General features: G+C 44.6%; 2 protein-coding genes across 3 annotated transcripts; both read left to right on the forward strand.

Annotated features, from left to right (window-relative positions):
* The first annotated feature begins 383 nt into the window (after positions 1-383).
* LOC132472471 (hatching enzyme 1.2-like) lies at positions 384-13,056 on the forward strand. The gene is made up of 7 exons (XM_060072076.1): positions 384-402; positions 496-561; positions 767-919; positions 1,174-1,291; positions 1,432-1,568; positions 2,051-2,076; positions 12,952-13,056. Exons 3-7 carry the CDS (start codon positions 793-795, stop codon positions 13,054-13,056), a joined length of 513 nt encoding a protein of 170 aa, XP_059928059.1. The 5' UTR covers positions 384-402; positions 496-561; positions 767-792.
* Positions 13,057-19,591: 6,535 nt separating this feature from the next.
* LOC132471620 (hatching enzyme 1.2-like) lies at positions 19,592-22,485 on the forward strand. Of its 2 annotated transcripts, none has more exons than XM_060070810.1 (10): positions 19,592-19,736; positions 19,840-19,870; positions 19,960-20,025; positions 20,245-20,397; positions 20,647-20,764; positions 20,906-21,084; positions 21,373-21,454; positions 21,629-21,753; positions 22,178-22,215; positions 22,406-22,485. In XM_060070810.1, exons 1-9 carry the CDS (start codon positions 19,668-19,670, stop codon positions 22,195-22,197), a joined length of 843 nt encoding a protein of 280 aa, XP_059926793.1. In that variant the 5' UTR covers positions 19,592-19,667; the 3' UTR covers positions 22,198-22,215; positions 22,406-22,485. The 2 variants fall into 2 exon arrangements, with proteins under 2 accessions (XP_059926793.1, XP_059926794.1); XM_060070811.1 differs by having other exon boundaries at positions 22,410-22,485.
* Positions 22,486-24,002: the final 1,517 nt, after the last annotated feature.

Here is a 24,002-nt window from a genome sequence, read left to right on the forward strand (position 1 = left end):
GCTTTAGCTCTGAGCTGAGGACAGCGACACAAGAGCCGAACAGGTAGGCTACTGAGTCGCTGTCCTCAGTGCCGCAGAAAAGCGCTGAAACTGCATTTTTTTTGGCTTATTTTAACTGGCCCATCCAGTTTTCTGGAGGCCCACCCACAATCAAAATCCTGGCGCCGCTAGTGCTCCAGCCTGCCTGCTTCACTCCCTCCAGCCTGATGCGCCCCATTCTCCAACCTGCCTCCTGCCTCACTCCTGGTTACACCAAATTAACCTGATCACCTTCACTTCAATCCCTGTACTGTCTCTGTCTTCTGCTCTTGGGTCCAGCAGCTATCGATCCCTTAACTAGGACTATACCATGTGTTTACAATGTTGACTTGGTGACTTCTTGCAGCAGTGCTGACAATGCAGGTGAGTTTGGTGTTTGTTTGAATAGAAATGCTATCGGTACATTACTGTAGTCCCATGAAAGGTGTTGCACGTAAAACATTTCTTCTTTCTCAGGCGACTTGGTGAAAGATGAAGACTTCTCTGTCTCCTAGCTGCTTGAGAGGGCCAACATTAACGTTGGTATGATGAGAAATCACTTCATCAGTAACAGTATTAGTAGTATTATGTAAAACCCATTTCAAGACATAGGATCCCTGCAAGTGTTTTTGTCAGGAGCATGTGTTGTGATGAACCTTGACAGGTTGTCTGTTCATTATACTTTAGGGCTTTAATATTTCACAATACAACAGAATGACCTCTCTGTCCTCCACCTCTCTACTGGCAGGGAAGGGCCGGAACGACCCCCTGGTGATGTTCTGGGACATCGCGGTGGACCCTGAGCTGAAGAACGTGGACCCGTGCACGGCGAGGGGCTGCCTGTGGCCCCGGGCCACCGACGGGAAGGTCTACGTCCCGTTCCGCATCAGTAATCAGTACTGTGAGTCTCCCTGCTGATCCGGCCCTCTGCATCATGGGAAGTCATAGTCAGTGTATTACATGATTTCATATTTTAAACGTTTTATTTAGTTATGCTGAAGTTTCCTTTTCAAAATGAAGGCACAGTTGATTGATTTATATTCTACAGAAATTTTGCAGCGAAAGAACAGTGATTGTTTTGTTGAGCTGACCATACAAACTGAACCTTCAGTATTTACTGAAAGGTTGCGTTCCCTGAAATGTTTCCCCATCAAGCGGAGAGAGAACGGAACACCATCATTCAAGGCCTGGCGTCGTTCGCCAGATCCACCTGCATCCGCTTCATCCCCTTAGACTGCCAGAGAGACTTTGTGGACATCCAGTACCTCTCAGGGTATAGACACAGCTTCATGCATGGATGATGGGATTCAAAGAGTTGATTGTGCACCAGTGATGGCATCAGGTTGTCTGTCCATCTGTCCTGACCTCTATGGTCGTAATGGACGGAGTACAGAACCTCTTCCTTCCTCACAGGTGCTTTTCCTTCGTGGGGCGCCGGGGGCAGGGCCAGGTGGTGTCACTCAGCCGCCAGGGGTGTGTCTTCCAGTCCATCATCCAGCACGAGCTGCTGCACGCCCTGGGCTTCAACCCGAGCAGACTATTCGAGTTGTGTATTTTAAAAATCTGCTGGCGTTTCGCAAATCCCATACCCAACCTTTAATACAGTATACATTCCCACTATGTACTTTTCCGTTCTTATTCACTATTCTGTCTGTTCTAGCATGTCGTTGTGACTGGACTGGATGCCTGGACTCGGCCAGCACCACATCACCATTTTAATATGATGTGCATTTATTTACCTGTATGTCAGTTATGGCACCCACTGCACTCCTGACCATCCCTGGAAGAAGGGATCACCTACTATGCGTTTCTTCTCAAGATTTCTTCCTTGCTAATTTCAAGGGAGTTTTTTCTTGCCCTTGTGGGGGCTTGGGTAAAGGGGGGTGTCATCAATATTTTGCCTGTTTTGGCCTGCCCTTTGAGACTGTAATGGTGATTAAGGGCTATACAAATAAAATTGAATTGAAGTGGAGTGGTCATGAGAGACGCGTAGGCCGAAATGGAGTTTGCCTTCTTGACCGCTGATTGACAGTTCCAAAGTCCTCCCATCACTTCAAGGTCAGTGTAGGCAAGGGTCGGTGGATGGCACAGATTGGATGGGTTGCTGCGCCGAGAAGAGGATCTATGGTGGCGTCGTCTATGAGTGGAAATCCTGACGATGAGTGATGTACGACACATAGCTACAATCAGGGTGGCTTCCCTGGTCTTCCTCGAGGGACTCCCACAGAGAGACTCCCTGGAGGCCTAAACACACCGGCGCCGAAGCGGCGCGTCAAAAAGTCTGCCCCCATTATTCCGGATGTACTAGCCCACACTGGTGCTGACTGGCCACGCGGCAGCACGTCGCGCCGCCCAACTAGGCTTCACGCCAACGTTCTATTCCCTAGCGTCACCGCCCCTGAAATAGCGCTTTTTAAAAGCTGGTTCTTGCATCCCAGGTCGAATTGTATGACCAAAGTTCCCGTAATTACAAAGAAAACTCCAAAAAGGACATTGCCTGGCGAGCCATAGCTCTGGAGATTGGCTCTTCAGGTGAGAAATCAACAATGGTGGACTAAGTATCCGAAACTTTAACCATAATGGGAAATAGACGAAATCAAGTCACATAATATATGGCTAATAATCACACCATGTAGGTAGAAACCAGATTACTTGTAATGTATATATTTTTATTTAGGGCAAGGCAACTTCATTTATATAGCACTTTTCATACATGAAGCAGACTCAAAGTGCTTCACATAGAAACATTCTCATACAATAAAATAGATAAGTAAAAGAAAACACAGGCAAATGCATTGTCATGTATTAACTGTCTCTCTGGTATCAGATCATGTATTAACTGTCTCTCTGGATTTAAGGAAAAATAACATTAAGTGTCTCGAGCACTAAAATAAAATAGACTGTCTACCGAGTCCAGCACAGTAATAACATCACTGTATTTATCCCGCGGGATATATATACAGTATATATATATATATATATATATATATATATATATATATATATATATATATGCAAAAGAGTATTTATACCAGAGAGGGATAATAACTAAATTATAGGTCATCATGACTAGGCTACACCATACGGTTCTGCCATTGCACACTTCCTATTGGCGAATTGAAATATTGGCGGTGCCTCTCAGGATCTGCACGGCGCCGTAGGCGGGCAAGGAGAAGACGAAGGGTTTGGGTGCACCCCATCAAGGAACGGAGACAAGAACAGGGGGTATCTGGTCCAGGAGGTCTCGGTCGGCTGATTTGGTTCACATCGAAGGGAGGTGGTTGCATTCACACCAACGCAAAAGTACCGAACCAAGGGGACCAAACTTGTTTACTGTGCACTAAATGCTGTTGGTGTGAAAGCACGAAAAAACTGCTGAAACAGAAGTATCGTCATGTAATCCATTGATTTCAACAATGTAACTGTATTCTAAATACCAACTATTTAAATTGTAACTGTAACAGAATACAGTTAGCTATTATTTGTATTCTGAATACGTAATGCCGGTACATGTATTCCGTTACACCCCAACACCGACTCACCGCTACCTCCAGCTACCTGCTACTACCAGCTTTAGCTCCTGGCTACTAGCCAGCAGCCACCAGCAGGCCGGATCCAGGCTCCTCAGCCCGGCTAGCAGCTACCATCGGGCCGGATAGGCTACAGGCTATCAACAGGTACCATGTCGCGAAGGAACGGGAAGAAAGGGGGAGATGAGGACTTTGTGACCGTAGACCAGGTGCATGAATTGCTGGAGCAACAGAAACTGTTTTATAGAGAGCTGATGGAGCAGCAAGAGAGTAACTTTAAGAACTTTTTGACAATCGTGACTGAGGCAAACAACAAGAGATTGGATACAATGATGAAGGAAATAAGTGAATTGCGGGAAAGCCTGCACTGCACGCAAAAAGACGTGGATGTACTCCTTGCTAAGGAGAGGAAGTCAACCACAAAACTCTCTGAAATTGACTCAGATCTCTCTGTCGTTGCGACAAACATTACTTCATTCCTGCCTAAAATTGACTGCTTGGACAGTCAGTCACGACGAAATAACATTGTGATTGATGGGATTCCTGAGTCTGAAAATGAGAACTGGGCTGAATCAGAAAAGAAGGTGCGGGAGATCTTTGATGAGAAGCTCAAGCTTACTAACATGGAGTTTGAGCGCGTACATCGGACTGGGAAATCAACGGGAGTGAGAGCCAGGCCAATAGTTGCTAGATTTTTTAGATACAAGGACAAAGTCAGAGTCATGGAGAAAGCAAAGTGCCTAAAAGGGACAAATGTGTACATTAACGAGGACTATTCGGATGCTGTTCGGCTAAAACGCAAGGAACTCATACCAGCTATGAAAGCCGCACGGGAGCGAGGGGAAATTGCATTCCTCCGTTACGATAAACTCATAATCCATCCTGCATCCCGATTCCCAAGCAAAGGAGATGGAAGTAAAGGGGGGAAGGCAGACAAGTCTGGGGGTTCGTAACCCAAACAAGGATAGTCACCGTGACTGTAAGTCTCATTTAAGATTCCAGTTAATATCATGAACTTGAACTCTTTAAAACTTCCTAATAAAGGCTTGGCGATTGCTCACGTGAATGTGTGTAGTGTTCGAAACAAGATTCATGAATTGAACAGCCTAGTGCAAGCAAACACTATTCATATACTTGCATTGACCGAGACTCATCTAGACTCCTTCATTCTGGACCCAGCAGTATCATTAGAGGGATACTCCTTATTCAGAAAGGACAGAGACAGATATGGAGGGGGAGTTGCTATTTACATACAAAGTCATCTTCCTTCAAAATTGTGTCTGGAATTTATGTACAGTGACGTAGAAGCACTGTGGGTTCAAATACACCTACCTCACTTGAAACCAATATTGGTTGGCTGTTGCTACAGGCCCCCTGGAGCAAGCGCTCAGTATTTTAATGATGTAATGCCGCTTTTCCACTGCATGGTACCAGCTCGACACGACTCGACACGACTCGACTCAGCTCGCATTTTTTGCGTTTCCACCGCGGTACCATGGTATCTGGTACCTGAAGTGGCTGCTTTTTCTAGTACCTACTCGCTCTAGGTTCCAAGCGAGCTGAGCCGATGCTAAAAGGTGACGTCAGCAGACGGCCGGCGACTGATTGGCCAGAGAGTGTGACGAAGTCACGAGAGCGACATGGCAACCATGCTGGTAACATCCATAGCAGCGCCGCAGCCAACATGTTCCACTTCTCCAACTTCTTCAACATGCCAGCTAATAATAGTAATGTGATCGATGTCCTCCATTGTTGTTATGTGGGTTCTGTCCATGTGTGGGTTGCGTATGTGTTGTTTGCGTCGCGTACACAAATACGTCACGGCCCTTTCGCGCAGCCGACCCCGCCCACGTCCAGGAGGTACTATTTGCGGTGGAAAAGCACCCGTGCTGCTACCGTGTCGAGTCGTGTCGTGTCGAGTCGTGTCGAGTCGAGCTACATGTGCGGTGGAAAAGCGGCATATGTGATATGATTGATAGAGTTGCTGACTCAAGGAGTGACATTTACTTACTTGGGGACATGAACATTGATTGGCTAGCTAGCAATTGTTCCTTAAGGAAAAAGTTAGCATCACTTTCTAAAGCTTGTAACTTGTCACAAATAGTTTCCATTCCATAGAGTCGTCACTAATGATGTAGGATGCACTTCTTCAACATGCATTGATCATATTTACACCAATGTCCCGGAGCACTGTTCAAAGCCTATTTCTCTACCAGTAGGATTCAGTGATCACAATGTGATAGCAACTGTAAGAAAATCAAAGATTCCAAAAATGGGTCCTAAAATTATACTTAAAGGCCCACTATGCAACTTTTTTAGCCAAAATTACATTAAGTATGCAGGTTGAGAGTTATGCTGATGGTTCTGCATCCATTTCTGGGTCGATTGGTGGGTGTGTCATTTTCCCATGTCGCCTCTACAGTGAAAAAGCGCATATGCAACTTGATCTGCTCGGACCGGGACATTCCGGATGTGACGCAGCGGAAGTATTCTCGAAAATGTAGTCAGATTGTAGTTTCGAAAATGCTTTACGGCACAGACACACACCCAAACATGGCACCGGCTAGATATAAACAGCCAGTTGCGAGGCAATTGTTGCATTCATCATGGATCAATCGACTGATAAGGGACCCAAGAGGCGACCGTCGGTGGAACAAAAGAAGAATGGACCAGAAAAGAGATCAGACACGAGTGAAAGGGGAACTATGCAACTTTTTTGGCTTGATTTACCTTAATATAACAGGCTAAGAGTCATTGCGATGGTTCTATTATACATTTTTGTTCGATTGTTCGTTGTTTCGACTCACCCTTGCGCATCTTGGCGGAGAAAAGGAATATGTTTCTGCCGGCGACCCGCCGCCCACTCTCGCGGGAGTCTCGGGTCTCGCAAAGTAACGAATTGCTTTACGGCACAGACCCCCAAACACGGAACCGGCTCGATATCATCACAAGTCACTAAAAGGGATTGTTATATTCATCATAGATCAGCCGACTAAAAAGAGACAGAGAAACCCAATGTCGGAGGAACAGAAGAAGAGAAAAGGGAGACTGACCGGCAGAGAGGCCAGACACGAGTAAACATTGGGCAAGCTTTTCAGGAATAGCTTGAACTGAAAGAAAAAGAAGACTGCAAATCAGACGCCGACTCGGCCGTGTTGCTTTTGAAATTGAAAGTACCCTTGGGTGGCCTTTGTCTTCGTGGTATTCTTGATGTTGATAGTCTCTGTACAAATGTGTTTGCTCAACCATTTTGTTGTGAGCCCTGTAAAAATTGTTTTATCGACCGTTTTGATTGTGAGCCCTGTATGTTTCTAGCTTGCCTGGTTGCAACCATATAAACACCTTTTGTTTCCATGGGTGTTTTGCTGTTCGTCTGTCTCGTCCCCCAGATACAGACTGAATCCCCGAATCCAGGTTCTTGTTTATTTCGATTATTATGTTGGCCAAACCTCTTACACTGATTGTTCTGTTCAACCTAAGATAAAACAATTATAATCTAGGATATAAATTCTCCCCGTCAACTATAAAAAAGGATGGATTTATGTTTATTGCAATGCAAATACACCCTTTTAAAAATGTATAACCTTGCCTACACTTTATGAACATCTACTTCGGACATGGCTCCACGCATTTGCCGGCTTCTTTGAAAACAAATGCACATGGCTCGCGTAGAAGTGCATGGGGAAGGGTCGTCAACGAGTTGTTACGACAGTGTTGTGAAATATCGACTACGAAGCTGTAGGGGACGCTGTGTAGAGAAATGTGCGTGCCAAAACCAAGAAAACAGCGAAGAAATTCCCGAAGTTGCATAGTGGCCCTTTAAAAGGGCATACAAGAGATTTATTGAAAACAATTTCATAGTGGATGTTGGAAAAATTGATTGGAATGGTGTGTATAAAGCTGATGACCCAGAGATATCTTTAAATGAATTCATGAACGTTTTTATGAAAATAGTAAATAAACATACTCCCATGAAAAAGTTTACAGTGAAATCTAGAGTTGCCCCTTGGATTGATGAAGATATGAAATGCTTAATGAAACAGAGAGATGAAGCCAAAAGGGTGTTGGCTACATCTTGTTCATCGGAGGACAGACTTAATTACTGTAAATTGCGAAATATTGTGACTAAAGTGAACAAAAGTAGGAAGAAGGAATATTATAAGCTAAGAATAAGTGATTCTAGAAATGATGGCAAACAACTTTGGAATACTCTAAATGAAATTATGGGAAGGAAGAAAAATGGGTGCGCTTCTTTTGTAGAAGCCAATGGTGTGTTTCTTACAAAGCCACTTGATATTGCTAATTATTTTAATGACTTTTTTACAAATAAAGTTAAAAACATAAGGCAGAATATGTGCTGCACTAACTCCAATACTTTAAACTTAATAACCAATGAAATAATGAAGGATAAGAAATGTACTTTCAAATTTCAATGTGTTACCACTGAAAATGTCAGAAAGATGTTGGAGTCCCTCCCTGCTTATGGTTCGGCGGGCACTGACAATCTAGACAGTGAAGGTAGCTGCCAATCACATTTCTGGGCCTATTTGCCATATATTGAATAGATGCTTGCTAACTGGAAAATGTCCGGGACGATGGAAAGAGGGTAAAATAATACCATTGCCCAAGGATAGTAGATCAACTTTCAGTGGACCCAACAGTCGTCCTGTAAGCATTCTTCCTGTACTGAGTAAATTTATGGAAAAGATTCTTTATGTTCAGATTCAGGAATATTTCACCTCAAACGGTCTAACCACCAAATACCAACATGCATACAGACATGGACATTCAACTAGCACTGCCCTAACACAGATGACCGATGATTGGTTAAGGGAAATTGACGACTCAAAGGTAGTGGCTGCAGTTATGCTAGACTTCAGCGCTGCTTTCGATGTTATCGATCATGAGCTGTTGATTAAAAAACGTATCTCTTATGGGTTTACACCCACTGCCGTTACCTTGATTAAGAGCTATCTCTCTTCTAGAACACAGAGAGTCTATTACAATGGCAGCTTATCTCAGAGTAGCAGCCATTTAACTTGTGGTGTGCCTCAAGGAAGTTGTCTGGGACCTCTCCTCTTTTCTATTTTCACTAATGACTTGTCTTCCGCTGTAAAAAATGCTAGTATTGTGATGTATGCTGATGATTCTACAATGTATTATGCAGCTAACACTCATAATGAACTCAATCAAGTTTTATCACAAGAACTAGAAACTGTGCATGATTGGATTACATCAAACAAGCTGGTCTTAAACATATCTAAAACAAAGGGCATTATTTTTGGGTCTAGACACAGGTTGTCTGCTAGGCCAAAATTAGACTTGTATGTGGACAAAGTACCAATTGAACAAGTGGAGAAGGTACAATTACTTGGCATGGTCATTGATAACCATCTGACATGGTCAAAACAAATTGATAACGTCATTAGAAAAATGGGTGTTGGCATTCATATGACTAGACGATGTGAACCATATGTACCATCTCATATTCTTGAACAAGTGTGTCGATCTTTAATACTATCCCACCTGGACTACTGTTCAGTGGTATGGGCCTCAGCCACAAAAACAGTACTATTAAAACTACAAGTTGCCCAGAACAGGGCTGCTAGGCTTGTTCTTGGTTGCTCGTCAAGAACTAGCATTCGTAAGATGCAGTCTAGTTTATCATGGCTTAGTGTTGAAAATAGGCTTGCCTCAAGCACAGTGACATTTCTTGGCAACACATTGCGGACACACAGACCTGAGTTATTGAAAGAGCAAATTGTTCTTTGTAATACTGTGCATAAACACAATACAAGAAAGGCTAGCAATGGTGATATTGTGCAAGCTCATCCAAAAACCAATTTTCGGAAAAGAACAGTGCTTTACAGAGCAAGTAAAATTTGGAATGAATTGCCTCAAGATATCCGTCAAGAAAAAAGCTAAATATCCTTCAAAAGGAGAATAAAGGTGCACTTTTCTTAGTGGTTATATGGACGCTGCTTTTTGTAGGAACAATGTATGCTTTCATTCATGTTGTCTAGGATTAATATCAAGTATTCTAGTTTAAACTGTACTGTTTTAGTTATTTATTATACTGTATTAATAATTGCTGAACTTTTGTGATGTATTATGTATACTGTTATTATAGTTGTGTGTGTATGAACTGTATTTTAATACACTTAATAGTATTACTTGTAATGTGGATTTTATGTATGAACCCCAGGAAGATTAGCAAACTGCTATGGCATAAGCTAATGGGGATCCTTTAATAAAATAAAATAAAATCTGCAGATATGAGACCTTCTTAAAGACAAATATAAATGTAGCACACACACACACACACACACACACACACACACACACACACACACACACACACACACACACACACACACACACACACACACACACACACACACACACACACACACACACACACACACACACACACACACACACACGGCCCCCACAACTCACGGTTCTAGACCGGAAAGGGAAGTCCTCTCAACTCCTCCAAATGGGGTATAGTTATCAACTACTTTCTATAAATGATAATATGAACACTAACCAGTCCCTCCAGAAAATGTGGTGTTTTTTTGTGATTTATGCGGCCAAAAATCCTTGATTATGCAGCACGTTGTGGGAACTTTGGGAATTTGGGAACTTGCGAAAAAATTCGGGAACTTGCGAAAAATGTGGGAACTTGCAAAACATGCGGGAACTTGCGAAAATTGCGGTTTGATGAAAAAGAGGGGAAAAAAGTGATTCCCCCAACACCTTGTTCTCACTAGGCTACTCCCTTAATGTAAAGAGTCATTTATTATTACTTTCTATGAGAAACAAGCATACTACATCACAGAAAGTGCTGGGAATATTTAAGTTCTCATCTTGTTTTATTTGAGACCTTAAAACATGGCTCAAACTTACAAAACATTGAGTACAACTTCTGGAGCTTTACAAAAAGAATCTGCTCCAACTTCTGTAAAAATGAATAAATAAAATATACAAAAAAATATTATCCTGTTTTACAGAGGTAGCTTTTCAAAAGAGAAACAAAAAAGTGCAATCTTACAACTGTAAAGTTGCATCAACTCATTGAATGAAACTACAACAGTCCACTGTGAAAATGAAAACTAACTGCGTAGCCTCTAACGCTAGCCAATCATTCCTCATCCTCCATCCCCTCTCCCTCATGGTCCATCTCCTCCATCTCCTCCTCCATCTCCTCCCCCTCCACCATCTCCTCCCTCTCAAATGCTCCACTGCAGACTCGTTGCTTGTGGCAAAGGAAGACCAAGGCTTTGAGGTTTTGGTTGGTAGTTGATATTCTTCGGTTAGACAACACTAGTTTGTAGATGCTGTTACTGCGTTCAGCATCAGCTGAGTTTGAGACAGCATCTTTGTACCGTTTTGCCAAGGAACTCAGCCCAGGAAGTCTCTCCTGCACGCCATCCCAAAACACATCCAAATCCACCACGCCGGATGGTGCAGCTCTGAGTGCTGCTGGACCATGAGTTTTGAAGCTGGAATCAAATTCATCACTCTGCACTTCAGTGAAACCTGGAAAGGCAGAGGCGAGGGTCAAACACCCTGACCTCCTGAGGAAACTCAATGGCCGGTTGCCCATGTGACATGTACTTGGTGAGCTTTTCTTCAGCGTTTTCATATGCCTGACCAACTGTGCTGAGGATCTGTGTCTTCGTGGTGTGTGGTAAGTCAAACCCTTGAAAGTATTTGGCACACGCCTCATACTGCACACACGCACACACACACACACGCACACAGTCCTGTGTAACCTACAGAAAACTGCAGTTTAAAACTGAATCATTTACAGTAAACCTTTCACAGAAAAGAAGTGTTTCTGCAAATAAAACATAATTATTTCATGGCAAAATCAATCATCTTTCATTCTGTTTTCAATTTAACTATTAACTATTCACCTTTTCAAGCTTTAATCTTGTAGGCTACTGACCTTGATTCTTTAAGCCCTAGCAACTGTTTTGGAAGTTGACGCCTCGGTGTAGGTGAGCTGCTTCTTGGCTGCATCCGCTGCAGCTTTAACCATCCTTGCATGTTTGGCCATAGACATCTTATATGATAGACGGAGCATCGAATGCTACCGCCTACTGGCGCTGACGAGACGCGGGCCCGCCATCTTGGAGTGGTCATCCGCTCCACTCAGTGTAATCCGTTTGGCTGGAGCAATGAACTGTCAGCGCATTTAATTAATCATACCTCACTGAATACCACTGATTTCCATGCGTTTTTTCGTCATACGTGTAGCTATGATAAAGGCCACATGGTTTGGCGTGTTTTATTATTCAATACCAATTATACCAATAGTACGGTAATGTTAAATCTTACTTGTGAAAAGTAATCCCCCGATTCCTATTGTGGATGGTCCGCCGATTTGAGCAGGAATACGCTGAACAACAGCCCGGCATCCTGTTTCTGCTGCTGTTGCTGCTCCCGGTTGACCACTCCAAGATGGCGGCCGTATTTCTCGCGTCCCAGCAGCCAATGCTCCGTCTATGCTATAAGATGTCTATGTGTTTGGCGGCGGCAAAGTGGTTTTCCTGCGTCGACTTCCGCCTGTGGTCCAACACGCAGTTGCACGGAGTGCAAAATAATTTGCCCCCACTGTCGTGTAACAATCCGGGAAACTGCTCTGCACGGTCTTTTGCACTTATCTTTGTTGGCAAATGAGACCGCTTCATCTTGCCTTCGTCGCGGGGTTTGCGATGACGTTCACGTCGCATAATTACTGTTTAAGATGTTTTCAATAATAGTCCTTTGTATATTTCAGGATGTTTATTTAACATTCACAGGGTTCATCAACTTAACAGGCATGTGTTGGATGGCCACAAACTATGTTTCCGCCACGTCCGTACCAGCACGCATGAGCACATTCCTTCTCGCTTGGTACGGTGGCTCACCTGTGACAATGCGTATGAGCATTGCATATCGTTCTACATCCTCGCTCTTTAGTTTCTATGCCCATAGAACAACTTGAATAATAAAACACAGAGGTAGTGTCCTGAACTCTTGGCAAGGCACAATTGGTGGGGACAACAAACCCTGCCTGTTTATGAGTCAACAATATACAGGTAGATACAGCATGCAGTGCAATACCTGCACTGCATGCTGTACAAGTGTGTCCTTCCTTTCCTTTTTTCCTTTCCAGAAACAAAAAAAAAAGAGAACATCTGAAGAACGATAAACAGCAGTCCAACAGCTGGCCCTATACAGAATAAACCGTCCGGTAGAAAACCACTGTAACAGTCAATAGGAAAATAGTAATCCGGTGGAAAGCCACTGTAACAGTCCATAGAAAATAAAAAACAGCCCATAGGCCTTGCAGTGCTTATTGCAGGTACTTGCGGTTGGGCTTGCATACGCGTCCCGCTCGTGTGACGTATAGATCTCCGGCATGCTGCTGGAGGGGTGGCGCCGGCCCTTGCACCATCTCGCCATCGCTGATGACGTCTCGGGCTCTGACCGGAGATGTAGGAGCCCCATCCTGTGACGCCTCACCGGTCAGCCGCGTGACTGCAGCCTGGTCGCCGTTGTCCACCCGATGTGCTGGCGGCGGCGGTGTCTCCAGGACAGGCAGGAGGTGCCTCCGGTTCCTCCTGTAGTCGCCTGATTCCAAAATGTAGGAACTCGGTTCCTTGCAGATCCGGTTCACTGTCACCAGACGGTCATGTCCACGCTGAGTCTGCATCCGTACGACTTGACCTTCAGATAGTGGGCGTAGAGGCTTGTCTTGTCGTACCGCACCTTCTGATACTGCCACTTTTTGGTGAGTTGTGCTTTGACAGCATCACCGCTTTTGACAGCGGGAGCGAGGAGTGTCCTGCTGAGTGGAAGCGTGGTGCGCGTTTTCCTTTACATCAGTCTATTGGCTGGCTAGCCAAGTGTCGCGCCACGCGGAATGTTCCGGATGTTGAGCAGGTTCAGAAAAGCGTCCGTTCCATCACGTCTGGACTTTTCTAGTAGCTTCTTTGTGCTGCTGACAGCCTTCTCTGCCAGGCCATTAGACTGCTGGAATTCTGGGCTGCTGTTGCGGTGGACAAAGTCCCATGTGGAAGCAAAGTCCTTAAACCGCTGGCTCATGTACTGAGCGCCGTTGTCCGAAAGAAGCAGGTGGGGGCATCCGTGAACTGAGAAATGCCGCTTTAACTTTGTTATGACAGTGGTGGAAGTCATGTCATGTAGCAGGTCTATCTCAAACCATCCTGAATATGAATCTACCAGCACTAAGTAGTGCTGGCCATTCCATTCGAAAATGTCTGTGGCCACTGTCGACCATGGCAGATCCGGGAAGTTTGAGTGGTTCCTTCCGTTGATGTGGTTTTGTGCTGTTGCAGACGGAGCACGATAGAGTCTCTCTCTCAATGTCTTTGGACATGGAGGGCCAGAACACAATATATCCAGCCCTGCGTTTTGTTGCTTCTGTGCTGGGGTGGCCTCTGTGCAGAATTGCAATGTACTCACGCTGTAGGGATTGTGGTATGACCGCCTTGGGTCCCTTCATGATGACACCATCTTCAATCGTGAAAAAAAAAAATACTCACGTATCACGTATGCAAAGTACTGGCGTACGCTTGTTGGCAGGTTGGCTTGTGCCTGCAGGTCTTTGTCCTCTGCTGTGTGTTCTCTGAGCTCCTCGAGACGTGAGGAGGAGATGTGTTGGATAGTCATCACCTCAAAATTAGCCTCCTCATTGCTGTGCTGTTCCGTTGTTTTCATTGGAGCACGAGACAACGTGTCTGCCAGGTACATATGCTTTCCCTTCTTGTAGATCAGCTGAAAGGTGTATCTCTGCAGTCCCAGCATCATACGCTCTAGCCTTGCCGGGGCCGTGTGTAGGGGTTTCGACAAAATAGTGACCAACGGTTGGTGGTCAGTCTCAATCTGGATGTGCTTGCCATAGATGTAGTCTTTGAACTTGGAACATGCAAACAGAACAGCGAGAAGTTCCTTTTCAATTTGCGTGTAGCGCATCTCGGTCGGCGTCCAGGAGCGGGAAGCATAGGCGATGGGGCTTCCATCCTGTAGACATGCCGCCATACTGGGAAGCATCACAGGTGAGCGTCACTGGCTTTTTCACATCGTAGTATCTCAGCGTTGGTGAGCTGGCAAAAGACCTCTTGAGCGTGTCAAAAGCATTCTGGTGTTGTTCATACCAGCACCAATCACAGTCCTTGTGCGTCAGCTGATGTAAGGGAGCAGAGACCTCACTGATGTTCGGGATGAAACGGGCCATGTAATTTATGATGCAGAGCAAGCGCCGTCAACGCTGCGACATTGTTTGGTGCTGGCATTTCCGCAATTGCTCTTGTTTTGGACGGGTCAGGCTTGAGCCCGTCGCTTGTGAATATGTGGCGGATGTAGCCGATCTCCCTCTGCCTGAATTTGCCCTTAAGCAGATTAAGTCTCAGGTTAACTTCCCGTGCTCGATCGAGGATCTTCTTCAGGTTCTCATCATGTTCTTCTTCGCCATTTCCCCCGACAATGATGTCATCAACTATTACCGCACACGGGTAGCCAGCAAAGATCTGCTCCATCGTGTGTTGAAACACTTTGCTGGTGGAGCTGATGCCGAATGGCATTCTCAGGAATCTGAACCTCCCAAATGGTGTACTGAATGTCATCAGCTTGGAGGAGTCCTTGTGCAGGGGAATCTGCCAGGATGAGCTCTTAGCGTCTAATGTAGATAACACTGTGGAGTGGGGCATTTGCGCAGCTATGTCCTCCACAGTGCGCATGGGGTAATGAGGGCGTTTGAGCACTTTGTTTAAGTCTCGTGGGTCGATGCAGAGTCTTATGTCATCAGAGTTCTTCTTGTGGGTCGCCACCATGACTGAGACCCATTCACTTGGTTCCGAAACTTGAGTTATGACGCTTAAGCTTATCATCCTGTCCAGTTCTGCCTTGACCTTTTCACGCATTGCGAATGGTAAGCGACGTGCCGGCCTGACCACCGGTTGTGCCTCATGGTCAAGTGTCATTTTGTAGGTAATAGGGAGCGTGCCCACATCATCTATGAAGAGGTCAGCATAGTCCTTGAAGACCTTGTGTGAAAAACTAGGCTCTTCCTTCAAACGAAGTTGGTGTACTTCCTTACTTAATGTGACTAGGCCCATGCGAACGCTGTCTCGCATGCCAAGCAGTGGCTGCACATCTCGCTCCACTACCTGGAAGCCTAAGTCATATGGCTGACATGCTGACAGGCAGGATAGATATACTGAGCCGGCTGAAGGGATTTCATCTCCTCCATATGCGACAAGCCTCGTCCTCCTTGAGGTGTCCTATCTCTCTTTGTGTCTCACTTATGTCAAGGCGTCGCTTGACAGCACATTACATTTCGCCTCAGTATCTACTTTGAGTTCCAAGGGCTTTCCATTGACATAGACTGTGCAGAAAATTTCCTCTTTTTCTTCCCCTGTGTCAACCACGTCAGTGGCTATGGAAAGTCCATCCACATAGTATGACTCGTCACTGCTGCTTGAGCCTTGGGCAGTATCAACCACATTGACTGCTCTCTCTTGCCTGTACTTGTGGGAGCTCTGTGTTGATCTGCAACATTGTTTGAAATGGTTCTACTTGTTGCACTTGTGGCACTGCTGGCCAAATGCAGGGCACTTTCCCTTGTCTGGGTCATATTTATTTCCACAGTTGCGGCAGGTGACGTTTGGCTGTGAGCTTTCACTTACAGTGTTTATCTTTTGTTCAAATGGGCGTTGCTGTGACTGCTTTGTCTTGAAACGTACGGTGTCCACATTCGTTGTGTTTTGTTTTGGTGCAGCAAGAGTCTTGGTGCGCTGTTTTGTTATTTCGTGAATTTGACAAATTTCAATTACTTTTATTAGAGTTAGCTCGCTGTTGCAGAGTAAGATCTTCCTTACACTGTCATTGTGTACGCCTGTGACAAGTCTGTCCTTAACCAGCTCGTCTTGTAGATTTCCAAATCTGCATGTCTATTCCTTAAATCACATAGGCTTCCACAGTCTCACCTTGTCTTTGGTTCCTGGTGAAACACATGTGTCTTTCCATAGTGACGTTGGTTTGCGGGTTGCAAAGCTCACAGAATTTTTTATTCAGGCACTCGGGGTCCTCTCTCGATTCGGCAGGAGTAGTCTCCACTCCGTCATCATCCACAACAGCGGGAGCATATACAAAAGAATGTTTGCGTTCTATGGCTTCTAAGCCCGCCAGGTTCAGCAGGATAAAGGCTTGTGTACGTGGAGGCTTGTCTGTACATGCTGCCGCAACAAATATGTTGTATTCCTGTTCAAATATCCTCCAGTTTTCTGCGACGTTGCCGTCAAACCCCAGTGGGTCTAGTTTGCGGAATCCCTCTGCCATTCTGCTGCAAACGTTAGCACTCACTCAGTCACCGTAGCTGAAACACAAGGTCCACTTGTATTAACGCTCCTCCGTCTTTGGATGCGGTAGGTCCGATACGTCTGACACCATGTTTTAAGATGTGATCAATAATATTCCTTTGTATCTTTCAGGATGTTTATTTAACATTCACAGGGTTCATCAACTTAACAGGCATCTGTTGGGTGGCCACAAACTATATTTACCCCATGTCCGTACCAGCACGTATGCGCACATACCTTCTCGCTTGGTACGGTGGCTCACCTGTGACAATGCGTATGAGCGTTGCATATCGTTCTACAATTACGTCACTCCATAACGTTCCCAGGGCAACAGGGGGAAATGGCAGTTTTTTTCTCGGAAATCTGCAATTTATACAGTGAAAGTGCGGCATTTTTTAAAAAATGCGCCCCCGCATGAATATGCAGACTGATTATGCGTTGAATTAAGCGATCGCATAATCGCGTTTTTCTGGAGGGACTGTATATTGTGCCCATCGAAAAATCTCAATTTTGAGGGGATGTTAGCTCTCCCCTTACCCCTTACCCTACCTTAAAGATGAACTGAACTGAAATTTGAAGTTTAGTTGATATGACAGATGTATTGTCTGCCTTCTCATTGATACAATAACAAAAAGTGGCTGAACTTGCTAAAAGGGATTAATTTGTACGGTGAAAGTGTTACTGGGCGCTGCCATGTTGGATTTCAACAATCAGCTACGTCACTGGCATGGTAACCTACTCCTACTCTGTGGCTCAAGCAGCCATAGCTGGTAATGAGTCAGACTCTGAGGCTCGCTGAAATGGCTACGGAAAAACAAACAACCAGGTCTACAGGAGGATCATCTTTTGGATTCCCCTTGGCTGCATTAATGAATTATATAGGGCCAAGGCAGCTGGGGTAATCATACATTTCCACAGGCTACCCTTGAATAGGAAACCGGCAGCCTTAAAACGGACTAACCCTCCAATAGCCCCGGTCATGTCAATCTCCACAAGCTAGCACTCAGACCATAAAGTGTAGGCCTATAAACTATTACTCTGACGATATCACAGAACTATGTTTCCAAGCTGCTAATTAAACCATGGCGGGTCTATAAACAGAAGTTCAACAAATATCCCTTTCTACTCACCCTGATGTTCGCCGACTAGCCGATTGCTGATGCAGAGGAAGTTAAACTCGAAGAAGTAGTTTCATAGTAAGATGTATCTGTGCAATATCCATCAACATCCTGCAGAAAGTAAACCTCCAACATCCACCTAAAGTAAATGTGACACTCGTGAATCCGCCTCGCATCTATGCTCATCCGCGACCGCGGGTGTATCTCCCAAAATGCATCTAACATGTTTTTCAGGTCCCGTCCACTTTAATAACCATGTTATTAGGCAGATAATAAACCATGTTCTTTAATAGATCCATGGTCCCAGGGTAGTTTCAAATAAAACCGGACCTATGCGGTTTCGTGCTACGACGCGGGATTCATGTGGACGCCTCGTTCGTCACGTTACGCCTCGTGCCCACTACCTCCGTCCGACTGATCCCCATTGACTTTGAATGGGGACGGAAGCGCAATGCATTGTGGATCCGTGAGCTCCGTCAAAAAGTTGAACAATTTTCAACTTTCAGCAACGGATCCATCAACCAATCAGATCACGTATGCAAATTTAAGCACTGTGACACTACTCGGGCTCTGACGACCCTGGAAACCTCCCCCATCCGTCAGCCACGCCTTCTGAGTCCTTTGACTGACGGTGCAGTGGGCACGAGGCGTAGTGTTGCGTTGAAAGTTACAGGTTTTTTTTGTATTATTTTTGTAGCTTTAAATAAATTGACCCTTGGTCAATTTAATTACTAACTGTACATTAAAAAGTATTTCCACTCAACCTAAAAGGTTAAACAACTATCTCCTCCAGCGCCTTGAATATGTAGGTAGCCTACTACAGCGTTTGTACAGCTCTTTTTTTGTGTAATTTTTTTTAGAATGGTCATAACTAACACGTTATCGATGTTGATTATTTCAGTTCAGTTCATCTTTAAAATGGCTTTTGGGACACGGCTGCACTGCGCGTGAATCCGTTACAGCGCGGGGTAGGCCTGAGATTTTGCTTGGAGCAAAGAAACGGGATTCACCCTAAGTAAATGGTTGAAATAAATAAACTGCAATAGTTTATATCGACACAGTTTGCATTCTTACAATAAATGTTTAGGATTCGTCCAAATTGACTATAGAAGGACATAATTGTATCCATGATGTGGCTCACAATCAGATGTCCTAACCAGCTGTTTCAGCAGAGTGTGGGCAAATTACTTGTAAACATGTTGCTGCATTTTAGCCGACATTGGGGAACTTGGCGGGGTGTTGCATCTGCACTTCTTTGTTTGAAGTGTTGGCATGTCGATGTGAGGAAAGCCTCTTCTGCTTGGACATGAGCATGCACTTTATAATGATTATTATTTCTGTTGTTTCATTTTGGTGTCCTTTTCTACTCTCACTACAGAAACGCCTCACATGTCTACCAGACTGACTTGATTCATAATGCATCACCTCTTTCTTCATGAAGCCAGAGTGAGGGTGTCCTTTCATTTCTCCATTTGGCTTTGTTGTCACGATACAAAAACCACAACCTTACCGTCATGTGTTACTCAGGCATTGTGCCTTATTAGGAGATCAATGCGTGGGCGATCCTATAAATCTCTCCATCCCTGGTGGAGCGTTCAGAGACCATCTCAGCTCACTCCAGCAGCACCATGCACCTCCGTCTCCTGATCGCTCTGCTCTTTGGGACCTTCTGCTCCATCCAGAGCTTTGTCATAAAGGTGAGCTTCAATGGCGTGAACTGCAATGATTAAGTCTTATGTACTATAAGGATACTAGGACTCTACTCTGTGTTTACTCTGCTGACTTTGGGACTTCTTGCAGACTTCAAATGAAAGCAGTGCTGACAATGCAGGTATGTTTGGTGTTTGTTTGAATTGAAATGCGGAACATTACTGTAGTTCCGTGAAGGTTGTTGCATGTAAAACATTTCTTCTTTCTCAGGCGACTTGGTGAAGGATGAAGACTTCTCTGTCTCCTCGCTGCTCGAGAGGGCCAACATTAACGTTGGTATGATAAGGAAGCACTTCATGAGTAGCAGTTTTAGGATTTACTTGACTTATGTGAAAACACATTTAAAGACTCAGGATACCTGTCCTTGAATGTGTTTTTGTCAGGAGCATGTGTTGTGATGAACTTTGACAGGTTGTCTCTTCATTATACTTTAGGGCTTTAATATTTCACAATACAACAGAATGACCTCTCTGTCCTCCACCTCTCTACTGGCAGGGAAGGGCCGGAGCGACCCCCTGGTGATGTTCGGGGACATCGCGGTGGACCCTGAGCTGAATAACGCGGACCCGTGCACGGCGAGGGGCTGCCTGTGGCCCCGGGCCACCGACGGGAAGGTCTACGTCCCGTTCCGCATCAGTAATCAGTACTGTGAGTCTCCCTGCTGATCCGGCCCTCTGCATCATGGGAAGTTATAGTCAGTGTATTACATGATTTCATATTTTAACGTTTTATTTAGTTATGCTGAAGTTTCCTTTTCCAAATCAAGGCACGGTTGATTGATTTATTCCAAACTGAATTGCAGCGATCGACAAGTGATCTTTTTGGGTTAGGTTTATGACAAACTGGACTTTCTGCATAATCTGAACTGTCACTTATCGTGAAATGTTTCCCATCAAGCGGCGAGAGAACGGAACACCATCATGCAAGCGCTTGCATCGTTCGCCAATTCCACCTGCATCCGCTTCATCCCCTTAGACCGCCAGAGAGACTTTGTGAACATCCAGTCCCGCTCAGGGTATGGACACAGCTTCATGCATGGATGATGGGATTCAAAGAGTTGATTGTGACACCAGTGATGGCATCAGGTTGTCTGTCCATCTGTCCTGACCTCTATGGTCGTAATGGACGGAGTACAGAACCTCTTCCTTCCTCACAGGTGCTTTTCCTTCGTGGGGCGCCGGGGGCGGGCCCAGGTGGTGTCACTCAGCCGCCAGGGGTGTGTCTTCCAGTCCGTCATCCAGCACGAGCTGCTGCACGCCCTGGGCTTCAACCACGAGCAGCAGCGCTCCGACCGCGACAGGAACGTCCGCATCCTTCTGGAGAACGTAGAGCCGGGTGGGAGAAGTGGACGCACACTTCACATTATTGGTTTACAGTTCTATTAGTTTTTTATGTATTATAATTATTTATATTATAAATATTATTATTCAATGTTTGATGGATCAGCTCTGAGTAGCAATAATACAATCGAAATAATAATTAATAAAAAAGTACAGTGTTTACACGAGGTAGGATTTGGATCTGTTCAAGGTGTAACGATGCACCTGTTGAACAGTGAAATCAGTTAAATGAAAGGATTTACATGCATAAATAAACTAAACTTGGCTCATCCTCCTTCTCCAGGACAAGAGTCCAACTTCCGGAAGATCCAGACCAATAATCTGGGGACCCCCTACGACTATAACTCTGTGATGCACTATGGGAGGTGAGCCATTCATTTAATCGACATGATGTTGTTCAAGATGAGACAGATCTCCATGTTAGTGGTGTATGTAGGAGGAATGGAATGCATCAATTATAATCCACACCATGGCGGTTCATCAGCATTAGTAACAGATATAAGATCAGTGGAGTTTCTCACTGTTAGTTTGTGTGGCAGGTTTGCTTTCTCCAGGAACAGGCAGCCCACCATCCTGCCCATCCCAGACAACAACGCTGTCATCGGGAGGGCCACGCAGATGAGCACCCAGGACATCAGCAGGATCAACCTCCTCTACCGCTGCAGTGAGTGCCGCTAGATCTACCTGTTTGTCTCTCTCTCCGTCTCTCTTGCTATCTATCTATCTATCTATCTATCTATCTATCTATCTATCTATCTATCTATCTATCTATCTATCTATCTATCTATCTATCTATCTATCTATCTATCTATCTATCTATCTCTCTCTCTCTCTCTCTCTCTCTCTCTCTCTCTCTCTCTCTCTCTCTCTCTCTCTCTCTCTCTCTCTCTCTCTCTCTCTCTCTCTCTCTCTCTCTCTCTCTCTCTCTCTCTCTCTCTCTCTCTATCTATCTATCCTTTTCATTAATGTATATTAAATATTATATATATACGTATATAAATATATAAAAATGTATCATCTGAAACATAATAGTTTTGTCTATATCTGTCCCTCTTTAACAACATACATTATCTTCTTTATCTCTTCAGGCAGCACAATCTACAAATAGATTTGAACACACCATATGGTAAGTGTGTGTGTGTGTGTGTGTGTGTGTGTGTGTGTGTGTGTGTGTGTGTGTGTGTGCTTGAGTGCGTGTGCATGTGTGTTTGTGTTTGTGTGTGTGTGTGTGGGTGCACATGCGTGCGTGTGTGTGTGTGTGTCTGTGTATATGTGTGTGTTTTATTTATGTAATGCTCTTCTTATCTTTTCAACAGGTAGACATGGCAGAAGAACTATCATTGTCATCAAAAATCAACATTGTAATCCACCATTATTAAACATATATCAAACAAAATGACTTGTGTTATTGAAGATCTAAGGATATCTCATGTTAAAATGACTTGAGAATCTATTTTGCATTCGATCAGCTGACTGAAATTGCAGTGTTCCATAATCCCTCAATCAACGGTCACCCCAATAATCCAGCGTGACCTTCATGTATATCATGCTGAGCACCGACCCAGCGGTGAAACCACCCAGCTGATCAAATAGAGCAGGCAGGAAACTGGCTCAGAGCAGGTCAGACCGGCAGGCCGAAGACCTGACTCAGCACTGCGTCCTGGGAACGACCACGTGGGCGCGGCACGTCCCGTTTCAGACTAATGCTCCCAGGAGGACCCTGATTGGCATTCCTGTATAAACACACAGGATCTTAGGTCATGTGACCAGGCGTACGCTCGCTTCTGAGAATTAAATTCAATACAATTCGATTTTATTTGTATAACCAACAGTATATTATGTATGTTAGTATATTAATAACATTTGCAGTCTCATAGGGCTTAGCAGGCCATATGTTTATGACCCCCCCCTGCCCCGAGCCCCCAGATGTCAGGACAGACAACTTGTTGGACCGTAGAGTGGGGGTCCCTTCCTCCAGTGGGGGGGGGGGGGCGCGATTGGGCCGTCCGACATACAAGCCTTTTAAATTATTATGTGAATACAAGTATTGAATATAACCGCAAGCGGTGACTAACGGGGTCCGAGCAAAATTAAAAGTCAAGAACACATTAATGGAAGATATATAAATAGGACAAATATTTAAGTGAATAAGGGGCTTTCTTAGAAGCACGGTAGAAGGTTAACGAAGAAGTTCCCCTAATGCCCTTCTGTGTCTTGGCAGTCAGATTTTTGGAATGAGTCAGAATGTTGATTGCCTGATGAATTTCAGGTGCTGTTCAATGCTATGTTTCTTAAATTAGTGCAGACAGATTGTCATATTCAGCTTGTTCATAATGCTCTAATCAGGATTCAAACTCTCAACCTAAGGATCAACAGTACAAGGCATTATCCCGTTGAGCCACTGACATTCCTGAACTGCATGAAGCCTCGCTTATACAGATGGTGAAAATGTCTTTTGATAAGCACACAACATTAAGGAAACTCCAAGCACACATTTCACAAGAGAATTAAGGGCTTTCTTAAAAGAGCACAGATCTGAAAATTTGCACTGTTAATGGTATCCACCTAATGATAGCCGTATGGTAGTTATACAATAACAAAATGGTCATATAGGCAAAATGGTTTGAGACTGTGGACGTTTGGCTCTTCTATAAAATTGTGGGAAAAGTAAACATTGATAGAGCAGAAGACCGGGGTGTAAAAGATGCATCCGATTTTAGAGATTAACCTGATTAATGAACTTTGAGTCCAGGTCAATCTGGTAAGGAGAAATAAGGCTAGTTCATATTTTTTTTTTTAAATAGCGCCACCTTTGGGTGCAGTACCACAATTTGGGTTCATGGGTAGTGGGGGGGATTGGTGTCCACCTAATACAGTTTTTTACAATACAATAAACACAATTTTGATTGTTTT

The sequence above is a fragment of the Gadus macrocephalus genome, chromosome 14, assembly GCF_031168955.1.
Source record: "Gadus macrocephalus chromosome 14, ASM3116895v1".
In the NCBI taxonomy this organism is placed as follows: domain Eukaryota; kingdom Metazoa; phylum Chordata; class Actinopteri; order Gadiformes; family Gadidae; genus Gadus; species Gadus macrocephalus.

Bases quoted from the DNA above. Each gene is read 5' to 3' on its own strand.
- LOC132471620 (XM_060070810.1), top strand. From the start codon at position 19,668: ATGCACCTCCGTCTCCTGATCGCTCTGCTCTTTGGGACCTTCTGCTCC. The intron at 19,737-19,839 runs GTGAGCTTCAAT...GACTTCTTGCAG, and splicing joins TCCAGAGCTTTGTCATAAAG to ACTTCAAATGAAAGCAGTGC. The intron at 19,871-19,959 runs GTATGTTTGGTG...CTTCTTTCTCAG, and splicing joins AAGCAGTGCTGACAATGCAG to GCGACTTGGTGAAGGATGAA.
- LOC132472471 (XM_060072076.1), top strand. From the start codon at position 793: ATGTTCTGGGACATCGCGGTGGACCCTGAGCTGAAGAACGTGGACCCG. The intron at 920-1,173 runs GTGAGTCTCCCT...TTCCCCATCAAG, and splicing joins CCGCATCAGTAATCAGTACT to CGGAGAGAGAACGGAACACC. The intron at 2,077-12,951 runs GTCAGTGTAGGC...TGTGACGTATAG, and splicing joins AGTCCTCCCATCACTTCAAG to ATCTCCGGCATGCTGCTGGA.